The sequence below is a fragment of the Dendrobates tinctorius genome, unplaced genomic scaffold (genome assembly GCF_039654945.1).
Source record: "Dendrobates tinctorius isolate UK_male_01 unplaced genomic scaffold, ASM3965494v1 ptg000004l, whole genome shotgun sequence".
Taxonomy (NCBI): Eukaryota; Metazoa; Chordata; class Amphibia; order Anura; family Dendrobatidae; genus Dendrobates; species Dendrobates tinctorius.
Window position 1 is genome coordinate 891,754 of NW_027361672.1, and position 16,784 is coordinate 908,537.

General features: G+C 44.9%; 1 protein-coding gene across 3 annotated transcripts in view; it reads right to left on the reverse strand.

The window, feature by feature from the left end:
* Positions 1-16,784, reverse strand: part of DEK (DEK proto-oncogene) — a 174,517-nt gene that overhangs the window by 43,190 nt on the left and 114,543 nt on the right. For all 3 annotated transcript variants that reach the window (XM_073566105.1, XM_073566103.1, XM_073566102.1), the window contains exons 3-7: positions 4,811-4,909; positions 2,501-2,610; positions 1,869-1,963; positions 1,633-1,753; positions 1,323-1,520 (exon numbers count right to left, since the gene is read on the reverse strand). In XM_073566105.1, the coding sequence (XP_073422206.1) occupies positions 1,323-1,520; positions 1,633-1,753; positions 1,869-1,963; positions 2,501-2,610; positions 4,811-4,909 (623 nt within the window). The remainder of the gene's footprint in view (positions 1-1,322; positions 1,521-1,632; positions 1,754-1,868; positions 1,964-2,500; positions 2,611-4,810; positions 4,910-16,784) is intronic.

Sequence of the window (16,784 nt, forward strand, 5' to 3'; positions counted from 1 at the left end):
TCAACAATGCCTTTTTCAACATGATGGAGCACCTTGCCATAAAGCAAAGGTGATAACTAAATGGCTCAGGGAACAAAACAGATTTTGGGACCATGGCCTGGAAACTCCCCAGATCTTAATCCCATTGAGAACTTGTGGTCAATCATCAAGAGACGGGTGGACAAACATAAACCTTCAAATTCAGACAAAATAAAAGCATTGATTTTGCAAAAATGGACTGCTATCAGTCAGGATTTGATCCAGAAGTTGATTGAGAGCATGCCAGGGAGAATTGCTGAGGTCCTAAAGAAGAAGGGTCAACACTGCAAATATTGACTTGCTGCATTAACTCATTCTGTCAATATAACCTTTTGTTACTCATAATATGATTGCAATTATATTTCTGTATGTGATAAAAACATCTGACAAACACACATAAAAACCAGAGGGCAGCAGATCATGTGAAAATATAATATTTGTATCATTCTCTAAACTTTTGGCCATGACTGTAGACATGTGGAAAATTTTATTAACTATTTTGTGTGGTAGAACTATCTGAGTTAAATGGCACAACAGTCCAAAGTATGGAAATTTTCAAATTTGACAAATTTTCATAAACGCAAATCATATTGAACAAAATTTACCACTAATATGAAGTACGTGTGGCCAAACAAAACAGAACAAAAAAAAAACCCTCAATCACTAGGTTACGAAGCATTCCAGAGTTATTAAAGTGACACTGGTCAGAATTGAAAAAACTGGCCTGATCATAAAGGTGAAAACAGGCTTGTGAGTAAAGGGGGTGAAAGAAAAAACTAATAAAATGCAGCAGTTTGCAATAGAATGATGTAGTAAAACAATTATATTAGGGTATTTTGCTGTTAAACCTAGAGAAGATAAAGCTGCCATACATGCCAACAAAGAAGTTAGCAGCTGCGTTATAGCAAAGACAATTTTCTGATATCAAAATTACATCAGACATTTTAGTGTAATTATAAATCTATAATGCTGCTGCACAAAAACTGTATCAGTTCAGAAATGTAAGTTCAACACAGTGACAAAAAAAATATCAATAGAGATATAGGTCTGTCTCTCTTTAAGTCTCTCTATAAAGAAAGGTTATACCACAAACATTTCTCATGGATAGGTGATAATATATGTGATCATTGGTAGTTCACCTGATGGGATCTTACGAACAAAGGTTCCCAATTCCATATGAATGAAGCAGCGCTGTGCATGTATGACCCCCTCTCCAATCAATACTGTGGGAATATGAGTGGTAGTATACATGTGGGACCACCATAGATTGAACAGAGTAGTGATCACACACTTCTCATTTGTACCTCTTCATCTTCTACTTCATCCTCACTTTCCTGCTCATCAGCTGAAGACTCCTCTTTATCTTTTGTCTCCTCCTCACTGCTAGACTCATCAGATAAAATTACATTGGCTCTACGAGACTTTGATCTGCGAGCAGAACCAGAGCTGCTTCGTTCTTTTTTACCACCTTTAGGAGGCTTTGATTTGGATTTTGGCAGAGGCTGGAAGGGGAGCATAAATAGTTTATTAAAAAATACACTTAACATTTTTCAAATCACTGGCAAGTAGACTTTCACAATGATTGACTTTCAAGACTAGTAGTTGAATACATACTTTCCCTGTAGACTTTGGCGCCATGAGGAAAGTTATAATTCTAGAAACCAATTCACTGTTCGCTCCAGATTTTTCCAGATCAAGCACACCACAGATATTTTTTAAGTCGTCTTTTTTAAACCTAGAGAGGAGTGGGGAGGAAAGGGAAGAGAAAAAAAAAAAAAAAAAAAAAAAAAGCAAAAACATTGAAAAAATACACCATTCACCCATCCCCCACAATCAACATAAATACGTACTTCTTAAGCATATCTTCTTTCTTTTTGTATAGGTCGCTGCCTTTTTCAAATGGAAATCCATTAAACTGACCAATATTTTTCTTTATCATTTGCACCTAAAAAGAAACCATTACAGCAATCAGTCTTGCACCTTCCTGATATTTCTAATGAACTGCTGCATATTATACACAAAGTTGAAAAATAAAAAAAAAAATCTGTTAGTTTATTTTGTCTGCAAATATGAAACGGTTTCATAATAAATACATAGTTCAAACATCTAATCCACAAAGAGTGTAATGCATGCAAATAAGACGTCCGATACCCATTCATAAAATACCAGATCATTTTCAGGTCTGATATAATATTCCCACTGTGAAGCAAACATTTAGGAACTTCCAGGCTCCAACCCTTATTACCAGGCTGGATATTATCTGCAACTTGAAATATTTGCTAATATATTGTTTGCAGTCACCGCAGTGAAACTTAAGGGAACAGAGACTAAGGACTTTAAAATTATTAAATTGTGCTTTTCCTGAAAGTAATGTCTAATTAAACATTGATCTGAAAGAGGGAACATATAGACATGATGTTATAGCACATGCTCTGATAAAAGATTAGAAACTGAGATCAAGAGGTATCCATGTCACACTTACTGTGCCCTGACGATTGAAAAGCAATCGATGTAAGAGTCTTAATTCTTCACATTTCTTTTTCTTTAAAAAGTACTGTACTCTTTCAATATCATACAGCTTTTTTCCCTTTCCTAAAAAGGCAGGAATGAAAGAATGAAATCTCCACGCATCCTACAAACTGTTGAAGACCTAAATCTGAGTTGACAAACAAATGAAAGCATATAAAAGAAAAATGAATCTTAAGGCACCAAGTGGAGAGAAATGTTCCATTGAGTGTGGTTAGCCATGAAACCAATTAAAGTGGCCAATGCAAAAGCAATGCGTGGATACATATTGACACTTGTAGGTTTTCTTAAAGCTACAGATCCTCACAATGCAAATATTCCCATAAAGAGAACCTGGTAGCTAATACATGTTGCCTGAGCAATGGCCAGCATGTATCAAACAGTGACTAAGTTCTCATCCAGGCATGTTTGAAACACTGCAGTGTTTCAGACAACATACTTCTTGAGTAAATATTGGGCACTTTAATACTGGATGAAAGCAGCATACAGATTACACTATACATGCTCTGCGACATAACCAATCATTGTGGGGACTCACATTAGGTCATGGCAATGTAAATATATTACACATACATACACATCTGGCAAAAATTGAGACCACGGGAAAATTTTCATTTTGTCCGATTTATGTCTTTATAGGTATATTTTTGAGTTTAATGTAAATTGCTCTTTTATTCTATAAATTTCTGACAACATGTCTCACAATTTCCAACCACTAAATTTTGTATTTATTTTCAGAAAATGAGAAATGGTCAAAAGAACAAAGAAATGCAGTTCATAATCATTTAGAAACAATACTAATTTTTTAACTCAGGAAGAGTTCAGAAATCAATATTTTGTGGAATAACCATGATTTTTAATCGCTTTTATGCGTCTTGGCATGCTTTCCACCAGTCTTTCACACTGCTTTTGGGTGACCTTATGCCACTCCTGGTACAAAAATGTATGCAGTTCTTCTTTGTTTGATGGCTTGCGACTATCCAACTTCCTCTTGATTACATTCCAGAGGTTTTCAATGGGGTTCAGGTCTGGAGATTGGGCTGGCTATGACAGGGATTTGATGTGGTGGTCCTTCATCCACACATTGATTGACCTAGCTGTGCAGCATGGTGCATTGTCCTGCTGGAAAAACCAGTCCTCAGAGTTGGGGAACATTGCCTGAGCAGATGGAATCAACTGTTTTTCCAGGATAACTTTGCGAAGGACGTATGAATCAAGCCACATACAAAGATTAACCTGCCCAAATCCAGACATGCTAAAGTAGCCCCCAGATCATCACCGATCCTCCACTAAATTTCACAGTGGGTGCAAGACACTGTGGCTTGTACGCCTCTCGAGGTCTCCGTCTAACCATTAGACGACCGGGTGTTGGGCAAAGCTGAGAATTAGACTCATCAGAGAAGATTACCTCATTCCAGTCCTCTATGGTCCAATCTTTATGCTCCTTGGCAAACTTAAGCCTGGCTCTCCTTTGCTTCTCATTGATGAAAGTCTTTTTTCTACCTTTACATGACGTGAGCCCTGCCTCTAGGAGCCTGTTATGAACTGTTCTTGCCGTGCGCTTCACCCCAGCTGCCATTTGCCATTCCTTTTGTAGATCAATTGATGTCGTCCTGCAGTTGCTGAGTGAAATTCGAATAAGATGGTTATCCCCAGTCAGTGGAGAGTCGTTTTCGCCCTCTTCCAGTCTCCAGCTTTTTTGTCCCCAATGTACTGCTTGACCTTGTTGTAATAGACTGCAGTCTTAGAAATTTTAAGGATGGAGGCAAAGTGACACTCACTGTAGCCCTTCTTTTCCTCACTCAAGACTTTTCTTTTCAACACCTTTGGCATGGTTAAAAGTTATTTTTTTCATTCCTATTACTTTTAGTATATTACTATCACTTGTTTTGCCATCCAGTTTGTCCTACTGCAAGAGGATTGTGAACACCACAGCAGGGTTTTTTATACTTTCCTTCGTTAAATAAGATTTGGTTCAGGTGATCATCTAATCAGAAGCACATTAAGTAGGTAGAATGAGGTGTACTCTGGTTGGAATTCAACTGACACTGGAATGGAAGTCAGACATGTAGAGAAGCTGATTTTTATAAAACTGTGCAGTGGTCTCAATTTGCCAGAGCTGTGTGTATGAATGTGTGTATGTATATATATATATATATATATATATATATATATATATATATATATATATATATATATATATATATATATATACACACACACACACACACACTGCTATACACTGAAAATGAAATAAGGTCATTACCTTCAGTTAAGACTGGTTCTTTTTTCACAACTGACATTTCTAAGCACAGTCTCTCCACCTTCTTCTTTTCTCTTTTGCCCTCTACAATAAGGCTCTTTTCTGAGTAAACAAAAAGAAAAAAAAAAAAAAACCACAAACCATCCTTTTATTAAAATAAATAGTCCTGCATGCAGAGCAACTTTTTCCATTCTAAGAACTACATACTAATCAATAGGGACCCTGCTTCAGTTTGCATAATGGATGCAACAGATTATTTCAGTTTTCTATACTTAAAAAGGAACAGACATGAAAACTAGTATTGCGCAAAGTGGGGGTACTGACCCAAAGCAAAATTTGAAATAATGTTAGGACAAATCATACTACACAAACCACAGTCAGCATTAATTGCAGCTAGTCCGGTTATTCTCTAAAATGCTCCAATATACTTTGGAGATACTGCCAGAGACAAGACTTATCCGTCTCTGCCCTCGGACAGCTTGTGCCAGTGCCACTGCAGATTGACAGATTTCTCCATATGTACATGCAAAGAAAAAAGTCATCAATCAACAGCAGCATTGCCAAGAAGACCTGTCCAGGGGCACAGCCTGACTAGTCTCATCTCCATCCATGGTTCCTGGCTGTAATTTCATAAATTAATATACCTTTCTGCAGTTGTGTAACCAGGTTTGGATTCATGCTACCTGTCGTATGGGCATAAATCGCTTAATAGATTCCCTTTAAAAAACGACTTGTTGGTGTCAGCTCACAGCAACATCAATGACAGGCCAGAGTTACACCACTAATCAGTCTTTTATGGCATGTAAAATGGTTATTCCCAACTTTATATGGATGGTATATCCACAGCGGTCCCCAACAAAGTCATGTTGAAAAAGTCTCGGTCTGTGTGGCACCTCCCCCACCCAAACCAAAAAAAAAAACACTATCCTACTCACCTCCACCCACTTCACTCCCTTGAAGAGTCTTGTTCCGATGCCAGCAGCTGCTTTATTATGCTTGTAAGCAGCACAATGGAATGGATGTCAGGCACTGCTTACCAGCAGAGCACAGCTGCCAGAATACTCCCCGCTGGGACTATGTGCGTGGAAGGCAGCGAGTATTCATTGCTCTTCAGTAGCGCACACAGTGTCAGTCTCAGCCGCCGACTACCTGCGGCCGGGCGATCACGTGTCCCTGCTACTTGAGAAATATTCCCTTCTCCCCATGCGCATGGGAGTGGAGAGAGGTGAATATTCACTTCCCTTAAGTAGCGGGCTCCCGTGACTGGCCCAGCAGCTGCAGGAAGCAGGCGGCTGAGGTTGACACTGTGCACGCTACTACAGAGAAATGAATTTTCACTGTCAGCACAGGAGCAATGAATACCCACTGCCTTCCACGCACATAGTCAGGCTCCAGCCTCCTGTGACCCGCTGCCTCTCCCCCTCCATATTCTGGGACAATGACTCAAGGATAAGGCCGAGGGGGGTGTTTCAGCACAAAATAATGTGCTGAAAATCTCAGCATATACTCTAGTATATACGGTACTTGTTTTCAGAACAGTGCTATCCTGTTGATATGCCAAGAAGTCTGTGATACAAGCAACGCAGGTTCAAAAGTTAAATGTACTTAAACTTCACCTTGGCCAACCACAATATCAAATTAACAAAACCCTTGGGGGGAGGGGGGGACATTTTGTTTAGAAATCAGCACTCTACAGTACATGTTCAGGACAATAACATAAGGATATTCTATGTGCCCAGAATTATGGCATCAACAATCACACTTTGTGCATGGAGCACAGTTGACCTGTCTAACCAGGCTATTAAAGACAACAGATCGGCCATCCTTTAACCCCTTTGCGACCTCCGCCATACCAGTACTGCGGAGCAGGGCTGTGGAGTCGGTAAGCCAAACCTGCGACTCCGAAATTTCCCTAAGGCTGGTTTCACATTAGCGCTTTTTAAGCGCACGCACGGCCTGGGGTAGCTCCGCCCCCGAGACGGCTCTCTGCCTGGCGTGCCCGCCCCTTGCTTGTAGCGCCGCCTCCTAGCGCACAGCGGCGCCTGCGATCGGCGCACCCCATCTTTAGCATAGGGTGCGCAGATCGTGCGCAGGCCGTGCGCTAGTTGCGCTTTGACCTGCGCTGCGCACTTTTGACGGTGCGCGCCAAAATCAAACTTTTCGGATTTTGGCGCGCACGGCGCAGGCGCCGCTGTGCGCTAGGAGGCGGCGCTACAAGCAAGGGGCGGGCACGACGGGCAGAGAGCCGGCTCGGGGGCGGAGCTACCCCCGGCCGTGCGTGCGCTTAAAAAGCGCTAATGTGAAACCAGCCTTACACAGACTCCACCTCTCACATATATTGCTTATATTTAAGTGAAAAATTTATTGTAGTACAATGTGAGCCTCAGACATTTAATCATTTTTATGATACAATAATCAAGATATTCAGATAGAACATAAAATATAATTATTGGAATACAACTTTAGAACACAAACTGTAATAAAATGTAAATACGTCATACACTATGTAATATCGATTACATATATACAGTACAGACCAAAAGTTTGGACAAACTTCATTCAAAAAGTTTTCTTTATTTTCATGACTATGAAAATTGTAGATTCACTCTGAGTCGGTCCATTTTATACAGACTCCACCAAAATGAGCACCGACTGCGGAGGTCGCTTCCCTCCTTTGATGTGGGCTCCGGTGGTGAGCCCACATCTTTCACGGGACATGTTAGCTGTTTTGAACAGCTAACATGTCTGGAACAGCCGCAGGTGGAATAGTGACCCACCCACGGCTATTAACTTGCTAAATGCCGCTGTCAAACTCTGCCAGTGACATTTAACGCGCGCTTCCGGCCATCGGGCTGGAAATCCTCCCACAAGTGACCCCCATCACACGATCACGGGTCACCGATGGGTTGGCATGACAACCAGAGGTCTCCTGGAGGCCTCTATGGTTGTCAGTGCCAGATTTCTATGAGCGCCACCCAGTGGTCAGCGCTCATAGCAAGTCAGTAATTCTGTTACATATAGGTAAACTGATTATCGCCTGTATGTAGCAGAACTGATTGGGTCATGGCAGCTTCTAGTCTCCCAAGGAATCTATTGAAGCATGCCAATAGTAAAAAAATTACTAAATATTAAAAGAATAAAAATATAAAAAGTTTAAATCCACCCCCCCCTTTCGCCCCATTCAAAAATAGAAAAGAGAAATTGCCGTCTTCAGAATCGCCTTATCAATAAAAAAAAGGATTAACCTGATCGTTAAACGGCGTAGTGAGAAAAAAAAAAGTCAAAACGCCAGAACGCTTTTTTGGTAGCTGCGACATTGCATTAAAATGCAATAACAGGCGATCAAAAGATCGTATCTGCACCAAAATCATATCAATAAAAACCATCAATTCCGCACGCAAAAAAAACAGGATTTTTGGTTGCTTACAGTAGGAACATTCATCAAAAACATAGCCAAAAAAATTAAGCTAAACATGGGAGGGAGCTGTGTCCCCCAATGGAGGCTCCAAGAAACAGATTTTACGGTAAGCAACCAAAAATCCAGTTCTCTCTATCGCTTCATTGGGGGACACAGGAACTATGTGACATCCTAAAGCAGTCCCTGGGGAGGGAAAAAAAACAGGTACTTCATTCCAGGTCGGAGAACTCACCACTGCCGCCTGCAATATTCTTCTACCTAAGCAGGCGTCCGCAGAAGTGTAGGTATGGACCTTGTAGAACCTTGAAAAGGTATGAACAGAGGACCAGGTAGCCGCCTTGCACAGTTGCATGGCTGATGCCCTATGGTGTACCACCCAGGAGGCACCCACTGCCCAGGTAGAGTGAGCCTTAACCCCAGCAAGAGGCACTCTGTTCTTAACCCGGTAAGCCTCCAGAATAGCCATTCTGATCCAGCGGGCGATTGTAGCCTTGGAGGCCGGCAGGCCTCTTCTTGCACCACCTGAAATGACAAAAAGGGAGTCTGTCTTCCTGAAGAGTACAGTCCTAGCCAGGTAAACCCTTAGAGCCCCTGACCAGGTCTAGCTTATTCAGAGCGCTCCAGAGGATGGAGTTGGAGCGGGACAGAAGGATTATATCCTCATTTAGATGAAAAGCGGACACAAACTTGGGGAGAAAGGTGGTTCTGCGGCCCCTCCCTTCCTATCTTGGTAAAGGATCAAAAAAAGGGGGGAGCAACGACACGAGAGGGCCACCAGCTCTGAGACACGTCTGAGAGGTGATAGCTACAAGAAATACCACCTTCCAGGACAAGAAAGACATGGAAACCTCCTGGAGGGGTTCAAAGGGAGGATCTCAAAGCTTCCAATACCGGATTGAGATACCAGGGGGCCACAGGGGACCTGTATGGAGGGGATGCATGGGCTAGCCCTTGAAGAAAGGTTTTAACCTGCGGACAGGAAGCTAAATTCTTCTGAAAAAGAATAGAGAGTGCAGATATCTGACCTTTTAAGGAAGCGAGGGCAAGACCCGCATCTAGCCCTGCCTGGAGGAAAGCTAGGATGGCTGGTAAAGAGCATGCAATAGGTGTGACGTGGTTAGACTCACACCAGCTGAAGTAAGCCTTTCCAAGTTCGGTGATAGACTTTGGAAGAGGATGGCTTCCTAGCCTGGATCACTGGGCTGATCACCTGGTCCAAAAATCCGTCCGCTCTCTGTATCATGGTTTCAACGGCCAGGCCGTCAAATTGAGCAACTGAGAATTCAGGAAGAAGAACGGAACGTGGGCTAAGAGATCTGGTCAGTCGGGGAGTTTCCAGGGCGCATCTGTGAGAAGGTTGATTACCTCCACAAACCAGGCCCTCCTGGGCCAATAGGAGCGATCATTATGACCGGTATCCCTTCCACCTTGATCTTTTTCATAACCTGGGAAGGAGAGTAAGGGGGGGGGGGGGAGATGGCAGGTAAGGGAGTCTGAACTGTGAGCAAGGAGCGGCCAGAACGTCGACCCTGGCTGCGAGAGGATCGCGGGAACTGAAGACAAACTGTTGGACCTTCCTGTTCTGCCGGGATGCCAGAAGGTCCACATCTGGGGTACCCCATAGATGGCAGATCTGACAAAATACTTTCTGATGAAGAGACCATTCCCCTACCACAAGTCCTTCCCGGCTGAGAAAGTCAGAGGCCCTGTTGTCTATGCCTGGGATGTGAACCGTCGATATTGCCGGAATCCATGCTTCCGTCCAGCTGAAGATTTTGGATACCATTGCCCGGGAGCTCCGGGTCCCCCCCAGTGGTTGATACATGCCACTGCTGTGACATGGTCTGTCTGAATTCGAAACAAAGAAATGGGGCACCACCGAAAGGATAATTAAGGGGATCCAACCTAGTCCTAAATAGTACATATGTTTGACAAAAAGGAGAGAAAAATAAGCCATGAGCAGGGGATCACCCTGAATAGGACATAGCATATATAATACAAATTTCGTTAAACACAGCAAAAATTCTTAAAAACATTAAAAATGGTCACAAATGTGACACATACACAAATAATACAATGCTCATAATAGAGCAACCCACCTGTTACCAACTATCACCCTCACCGAGAATGATGCCTATATCCCTAGGTCCATGTAAAACAGGATTCTCAATAGGAGAATTAGTAAGCCACACATAGGTAATATAGAGCATATGAATCAGAAACACCAATAATATACAAATACAATGAAAAAATGATGCAATTCCAACCCAATAATTACAAAAAACAGTACAAGGGATAATGTAAACCCAAGAAGATGTGAATCACTATGAGGTGTACAAAAAAAAGATAGAAATGCACACTAAATACACCTCATATATGCATACCCCAGCCCAAGATCAGGCAGAGGGAAACATCAAGGACCAGATCAGCCAGACCATTAGGGGCTAGAGAGGGTCTAAGTGGACAGAGAAAATCTCTATAGCCACCCCAAATGATAACCACACATACAAATCAGCACAATACAAAACCCTGAGAAGTGAAGTGGGGCAGGTAGAGCCAGAGACCCGACGCGTGTCGCTACTCTACGTGGCTTCGTCAGGGGTACAGATTGCCAGTCAGCTGTGTCAATATATATGGTTGCATAATTAGTAGATAGGGAGCAGCTGCGCCGCTGCTTACCATGACAGGGTTAACATCCAATATACCTAAGAGTCAGCGGTTAGTCACTGATCCATAGCTATGGCTGACAGCTAACAGCAGCGGCATGTGACATCACAGAATGCCAACTGCGCAAGTGTCGGTGTCCGGGAGACAAGGCACACATCCTAAATACAGGAAGTGAGAGAGCTCAATATTGCTACTGCGCAGGCGCCCTGCAGTAACCTACTGCGCAGGCGTCAGCGTATAGTAGACAAAGCGCACGTCACACACAAATAAGACCAATCAAGGGGACGCTTGCGGTCATGTGACCGATTAACCCTCAAAGATATACAGCTCACTTGCTGTGATGATTATCTGCGCAAGCGTCGGCGTATAATAAACAAAGCGCGCGTCACAAAGACACAATTAAGGGGACATTCTAAAGATATGCAGCACATTCACTGTAGTAGTTAAGCTAGTTTCACATTTGCGCTTGAGCGCAGCAACGGCCTGCGCACGGCCAACGCTAAGCCCCGCCCCTTCCGCGCCTCCGCCAGTAGCTTCGCCTACCGATGCATGACGCTGCATGCGTCCCCTATCTTTATCACTGGGGGCGCAGGCCGTGCGCAGTATGCGTTTGGCGGTGCATGCGTCCTTTTCACGGTGCGCCGACCAGCGCCAAACGCAACCTGCTGCAGTTTGGTTGCGCTCGGCGCACCGTGAAAAGGACGCATGCGCCGCCAAACGCATACTGCGCATGGCCTGCGCCCCCAGGGATAAAGATAGGGGACGCAGGACGCATGCAGCGTCATGCGCCGGTAGGCGGAGCTACCGGCGGAGTCGCGGCAGGGGCGGGGCTTAGCGGCGGCCGTGCGCAGGCCGTCGTTGCGCTCAAAAGCGCAAATGTGAAACTAGCCTTATCCGAGTAGGCGATGACCAAAAACACTCCCCCATAGGCGCTCCCGGCCAGAGCGAGACGTAGATAACCAAAGTATTACTAGTCATGCAGCTGCCATAGTCACCAATAGACGCACATCGTTGGAGAAAACAATAAGGCGCAATACCTGTGATCTAAAGCGCCTGTACTTATACAAAGACCGTGCTGGTTCGGGGCTCAGTTGCCATGATGATCAGTTAAATAAACAGGACACTATGCTCAGCCAACTGGGCGGAGCTAACACAGGACACTGTTTATACTCAGCCAACTGGGTGGCGCTAACACACTCTTATACAGATCTTATAAAAGAACCAAAAGGTAATTATTGACCTTTTTGTCTATCCCAGTGCTATAATCTGTAGTTATAGGAACGACGACCACAAATAAAAGGATGAAAGAGCTCCTCATCACTGGTGCACAGGCGCTAAGATAATAGATATGCTAGACTAAAATTAGTCACAAGCACATTTCTAACAGTAGTCAGTTCTAGAAATAGAGACAAGGCGCTACTGCGCAAATACCAGTATACATAGTCTCACTCATAGCTAAGTTGGTAAAATAAATAGCCAGCTAGGCAGTGGCTGGATAAACCGACCAGAGACAAAGTAAACGGCCCGTCCCCAGACACACAAATACCCCGTGAGCAAGTGTGGACAAAAAGTTACGGTATGTAAATGATAAAGATCTTTATGCTCAGCCAAGTGGGCAGGGCTAACACACTAATACAGATCTTGCAAAAAAGAGACCAGAAGGTAACTGTTGACCTTTTTTGTTAGTCCCAGTGCTACAGTCAAGTAATTATAGGAACGGCGACCACAAATAAAGCCAACTGGGAGGAGCTAACACGGGACACTTTAAACTCAGCGAACTGGGCGTAGCGAACACACTCTTCTACAGATCTTATAAAAGAAGGACCAGAAGGTAACTATTGACCTTTTTGTCTATCCCAGTTGTAGGAACGACGACCACAAATAAAATGATGAAAGAGCTCCTCATCACTGGTGCGCAGACGCTAAGATAATAGACATGCTAGACTAAAATTAGTCACAAGCACATTTCTAACAGTCAGTTCTAGAAATAGAGACAAGGCGCTACTACTGTCTGAATTCGGACCGGCTGGCCTGAAAGGGGACCTTCCCAATGGAATAGGGCCTGAAGGATGGCCCTCAGATAGCCAGCAAGGATTCTCGAATCGACCAACGCCCCTGAACTGCCAGTTGCTTGAATACAGCACCCCAGCCTAGTAGGCTGGCATCCGTGGTTATCACCTGCCAATGGACGGGAAGAAAAGACCAACCCAGATGGATCAGAGAGGTTAGCCACCTCTTGAGGGACTGTTTGGTCTGGGTAGTGGGGGAAAAGGGGGAATCCACAGAAGGGATGGATCTGTCCTACTGACGGAGGATGTCTCCCTGAAGTATCGTGGAGCGAAACAGGGCAAAAGGAATTGCCTCTGAGGCTGCTTCCATTCTCCCCAAGACCCTCATGGCGGTGCGGAACGATAGGAGACGAGAATATAAAAGAGAAATCCCAGCTGGAGGGTTGTCTTTTTCCCCCCTCGGTGTTGAATATCATGCCTAGGAATCCTAGGAGCTGGGTTAGCGTAAGGCAGGATTTCTCCCTGTTGATAAGCCACCCAAACCGGGATAAAGTATCGATGATCACAAATATATTCTCCTGAGCCTGAGTGAAGGATGGTGCCTTGACAAGAATATAGTTGAGATACGGGACAATCACTATGCCCGACTCTTAAAATGGCCACCAGTGCTGCTATAACTTTGTAAATACCCTGGGGGCTGTTGCCAGCCCAAAAAAGGTAGGGACACAAACTGAAAATCCTGCTGGATGGCAAAGCACAGGAATTTCTGGTGCCCCGAAAAAATAGGAACCTGTAGGTAGGCGTCCCGAATATCTATGGAGCACAGGAATTCCTGTTCCTCCATAGACGCAATCACCGACCGAATCAACTCCATCATGAAACGCCGTAGGCGAACCCACTTGTTTAGCATTTTGAGGTCTAAAATCGGTCGAACTGAGCCATCCTTTTTTGGTATCATGAACAGATGCATCCACTAATCCCAAAGGTGGATGCATCTGTCCGCACGAGGAACCTGCGCTTATAATCAGGGGCAGCCAAGACATGGGCGGTCTTTAACGCTGAAAAGGCATCCTCGTATGCAGTCATCCACGTCACATTCCTAGGCATGTTCTTGCGGGTCAGTTCGGTTAGGGGCTTGGCCAAGGTGCTGAAATTAGGAACGAATTTTCGATAGTAACCAGCAGTTCCTAAAAATGCAAGTACCTGCTTTTTAGTCTGGGGTCTACACCAGTTGCTAATGGCTTCCACCTTGGCAGGCTCAGGCCTTAGGGTCCCACCCCTTACTCTATGCCCGAGGTACTGCACCTCAGCCATCCCTATTTGGCACTTATCAGGGCGAATGGTCAGTCCTGCAGTAAGGATACAGTCTAGCACTATGCCCAAGTGTTTAAGATGTTCCTCCCAGGTTGTGGTAAAAATAGCAATGTCATCCAAGTAAGCACAGGCAAAGTCCTGACATTGTTCTAACAGTCGATCTACCAGTCTCTGGAAAGCATCAGGGGCCGTTTTCATCCCAAAGGGCATTCCCAGGAACTCAAAAAGCCCAAATGGAGTAATGAAGGCAGCGCGCTCCCAAACGTCCTCCATTAGGGGTATCTGCCAGTACCCCTCTTTCTCAAGTCTAACGTGGTCACAAATTGGGCACTGGCCAGACGATCCAATACATCATCAATCCTGGGCATGGAGTAAGCACTCTTGGTGGCATCATTTAATAAGTCTAATCAACGCAGAATCATGTTGTACCATCCTTCTTGGGGACCAGGACGACAGGAGAGGCCCAAGAATTGTGAGATGGCTGAATAACTCCCAGTCGTTTCATCTCAACTTTGTCCTTTATCGTGCCTTGAACAGCCTCTGGAACCCGGTAGACAGCCTGCTGGATGGGGCGTTGTCCGGGGGTTTCCAAATGGTGGTTGGTGAGAGTAGTCTTCCCCGGCTTTGAGGAGAAAGCAGCAGCTCTCGGTCTTAGTACGGCAAAAATATCCTCCTTTTGTATATTCGATAAATGGGAGCCCAGGGGCACTTGTTCCAGTGATCCTCCCGCTTGGGCGACCTGGAGAAGATCGGGGAGACACTCGTCATCTGCAGTATCACTAGGGGGTTGGCAGACGGCTAGAACAGGCAGAGATCGATCGTGGTATTCTTTCAGCATGTTAGTGTGGACGGTTTGATGTTGTCCACTAGAGTCCAGGGCAATAGAATCATAGAATCGTAGAGTTGGAAGGGACCTCCTGGGCCATCTGGTCCAACCCCCTGCTCAAAGCAGGATTCGCTAAATCATCCCAGTCAGATGTCTGTCCAGCCTCTGTTTGAAGACTTCCATTGAAGGAGAACTCACCACTTCTCGTGGCAGCTTGTTCCACTCATTGATCACTCTGTCAAAAAGTTTTTTCTAATATCTAATCTGTGTCTCCTCCCACTAACGTAGTGTTATTAATTTTCTTGACAACCTGATATGGGTCTGACCACACTGCTTGTTGGCAGGGGAAGCAGTAATCATGTGCACTTGTTGTCCTTCCATAAATTCCCAGGTCCTGGCATAACGGTCATACCAGGTTTGTCGTCTGGACTGGGCCATTCGCTGATGTTCTTTAGCCAAGGTAGCTAGCTGGGCGAGACGGTCTCTGAACTCTAGAACATAGGGAATGATGGGCATTCCGGTATCTGAGATGTCTCTCTCCAAATGTTCTTTCAGAAGAATGAGAGGCCCTGGACCTTCCAGCTAAACAGTAGTTCGAAGGGAGAACACACTGTGGACTCTTGGGGAACCTCCCGATAGGTGAAGGGGAGATGTGGCAGGTATTTTTCCCAGTCTCTCTCAACGTCAGCAAAAGCCCTCAGCATATTTTTTAGGGTTCCATTAAAGCGTTCACATTTTCCGCTGGTCTGCAGGTGGTATCGGGTGGTGCGAATGGCTCGAACACCACAGATATGCTATAGGGACTGGACCAGATCTGACATGAACTGAGTGCCTTGATCCGATAATATTTCGCTAGGAAACCCTACCCGGGTAAAGATGGTAATAAGGGCCTCGGCTACCTTTACTGCTGTAATACTGGACAGAGCCACAGCTTCAGGATACCGAGTGGCTTAGTCCACCACTGTCAGGATATATTTTTTCCCCGACCGGCTGGGGTGGGCCAGAGGACCTATGATAACGACAGCTACACGTTGAAATGGTTCTTCAGTTATGGGCAGGGATTGCAGAGGTACCTTGTGTCGAGCTCCTGGATGCCGTATTCGCTGGCACACATAGCAGGTACGGCAATATTGGGTTACTGACTGCGAGATGCTAGGCCAGTAAAAACTTTGGGCGAGTCTCTTTTCAGTCCTTTTCCTCCCTTGTCCAGCCAAGGGGATGTCATGGGCCAGTTGGACTAGCTGTGTCCTGTACTTCTGAGGGACAATGAGTTGCCTGTTAGCGGTGTCAGGGATGCCCTTGTCACTGACCATTGTTACACAATAATACAGTCAGTTTTCTTGAGTGAAGCTATCCCCATTATCTCCCATGAGCCCAGTTTCTGCCTTTCGCCTAAGGGCTGCTAAGGGAGTGTCACCCTCTATTTCTCTCCTAAACTCCTCTGTCCCAAGACTCTTCTAAAGGCCCCAAAAAAGGACTTCTCCCACGTACTGGAAGTTGTTGGAGACTGAAGTGGCAATTTGTCGAGTACCGTTAACAAGGTCTGTGACACCTAGGTAAGGTCGGCCAAGGATTTAGACGAGGAGGCCCACCCAGGGCAAGGAACCTCATTGTCCCCGGGGCCAAAAGATGACCCCTGGGCGGCAGGCAAGGCAGCGTTATCCCCTTGAGATAATCCATGGGGTCTGACAGGAAAAGGGGTGCTGTTCCCACTTTCCTGCATAGGACACAGAGGGGAGGACT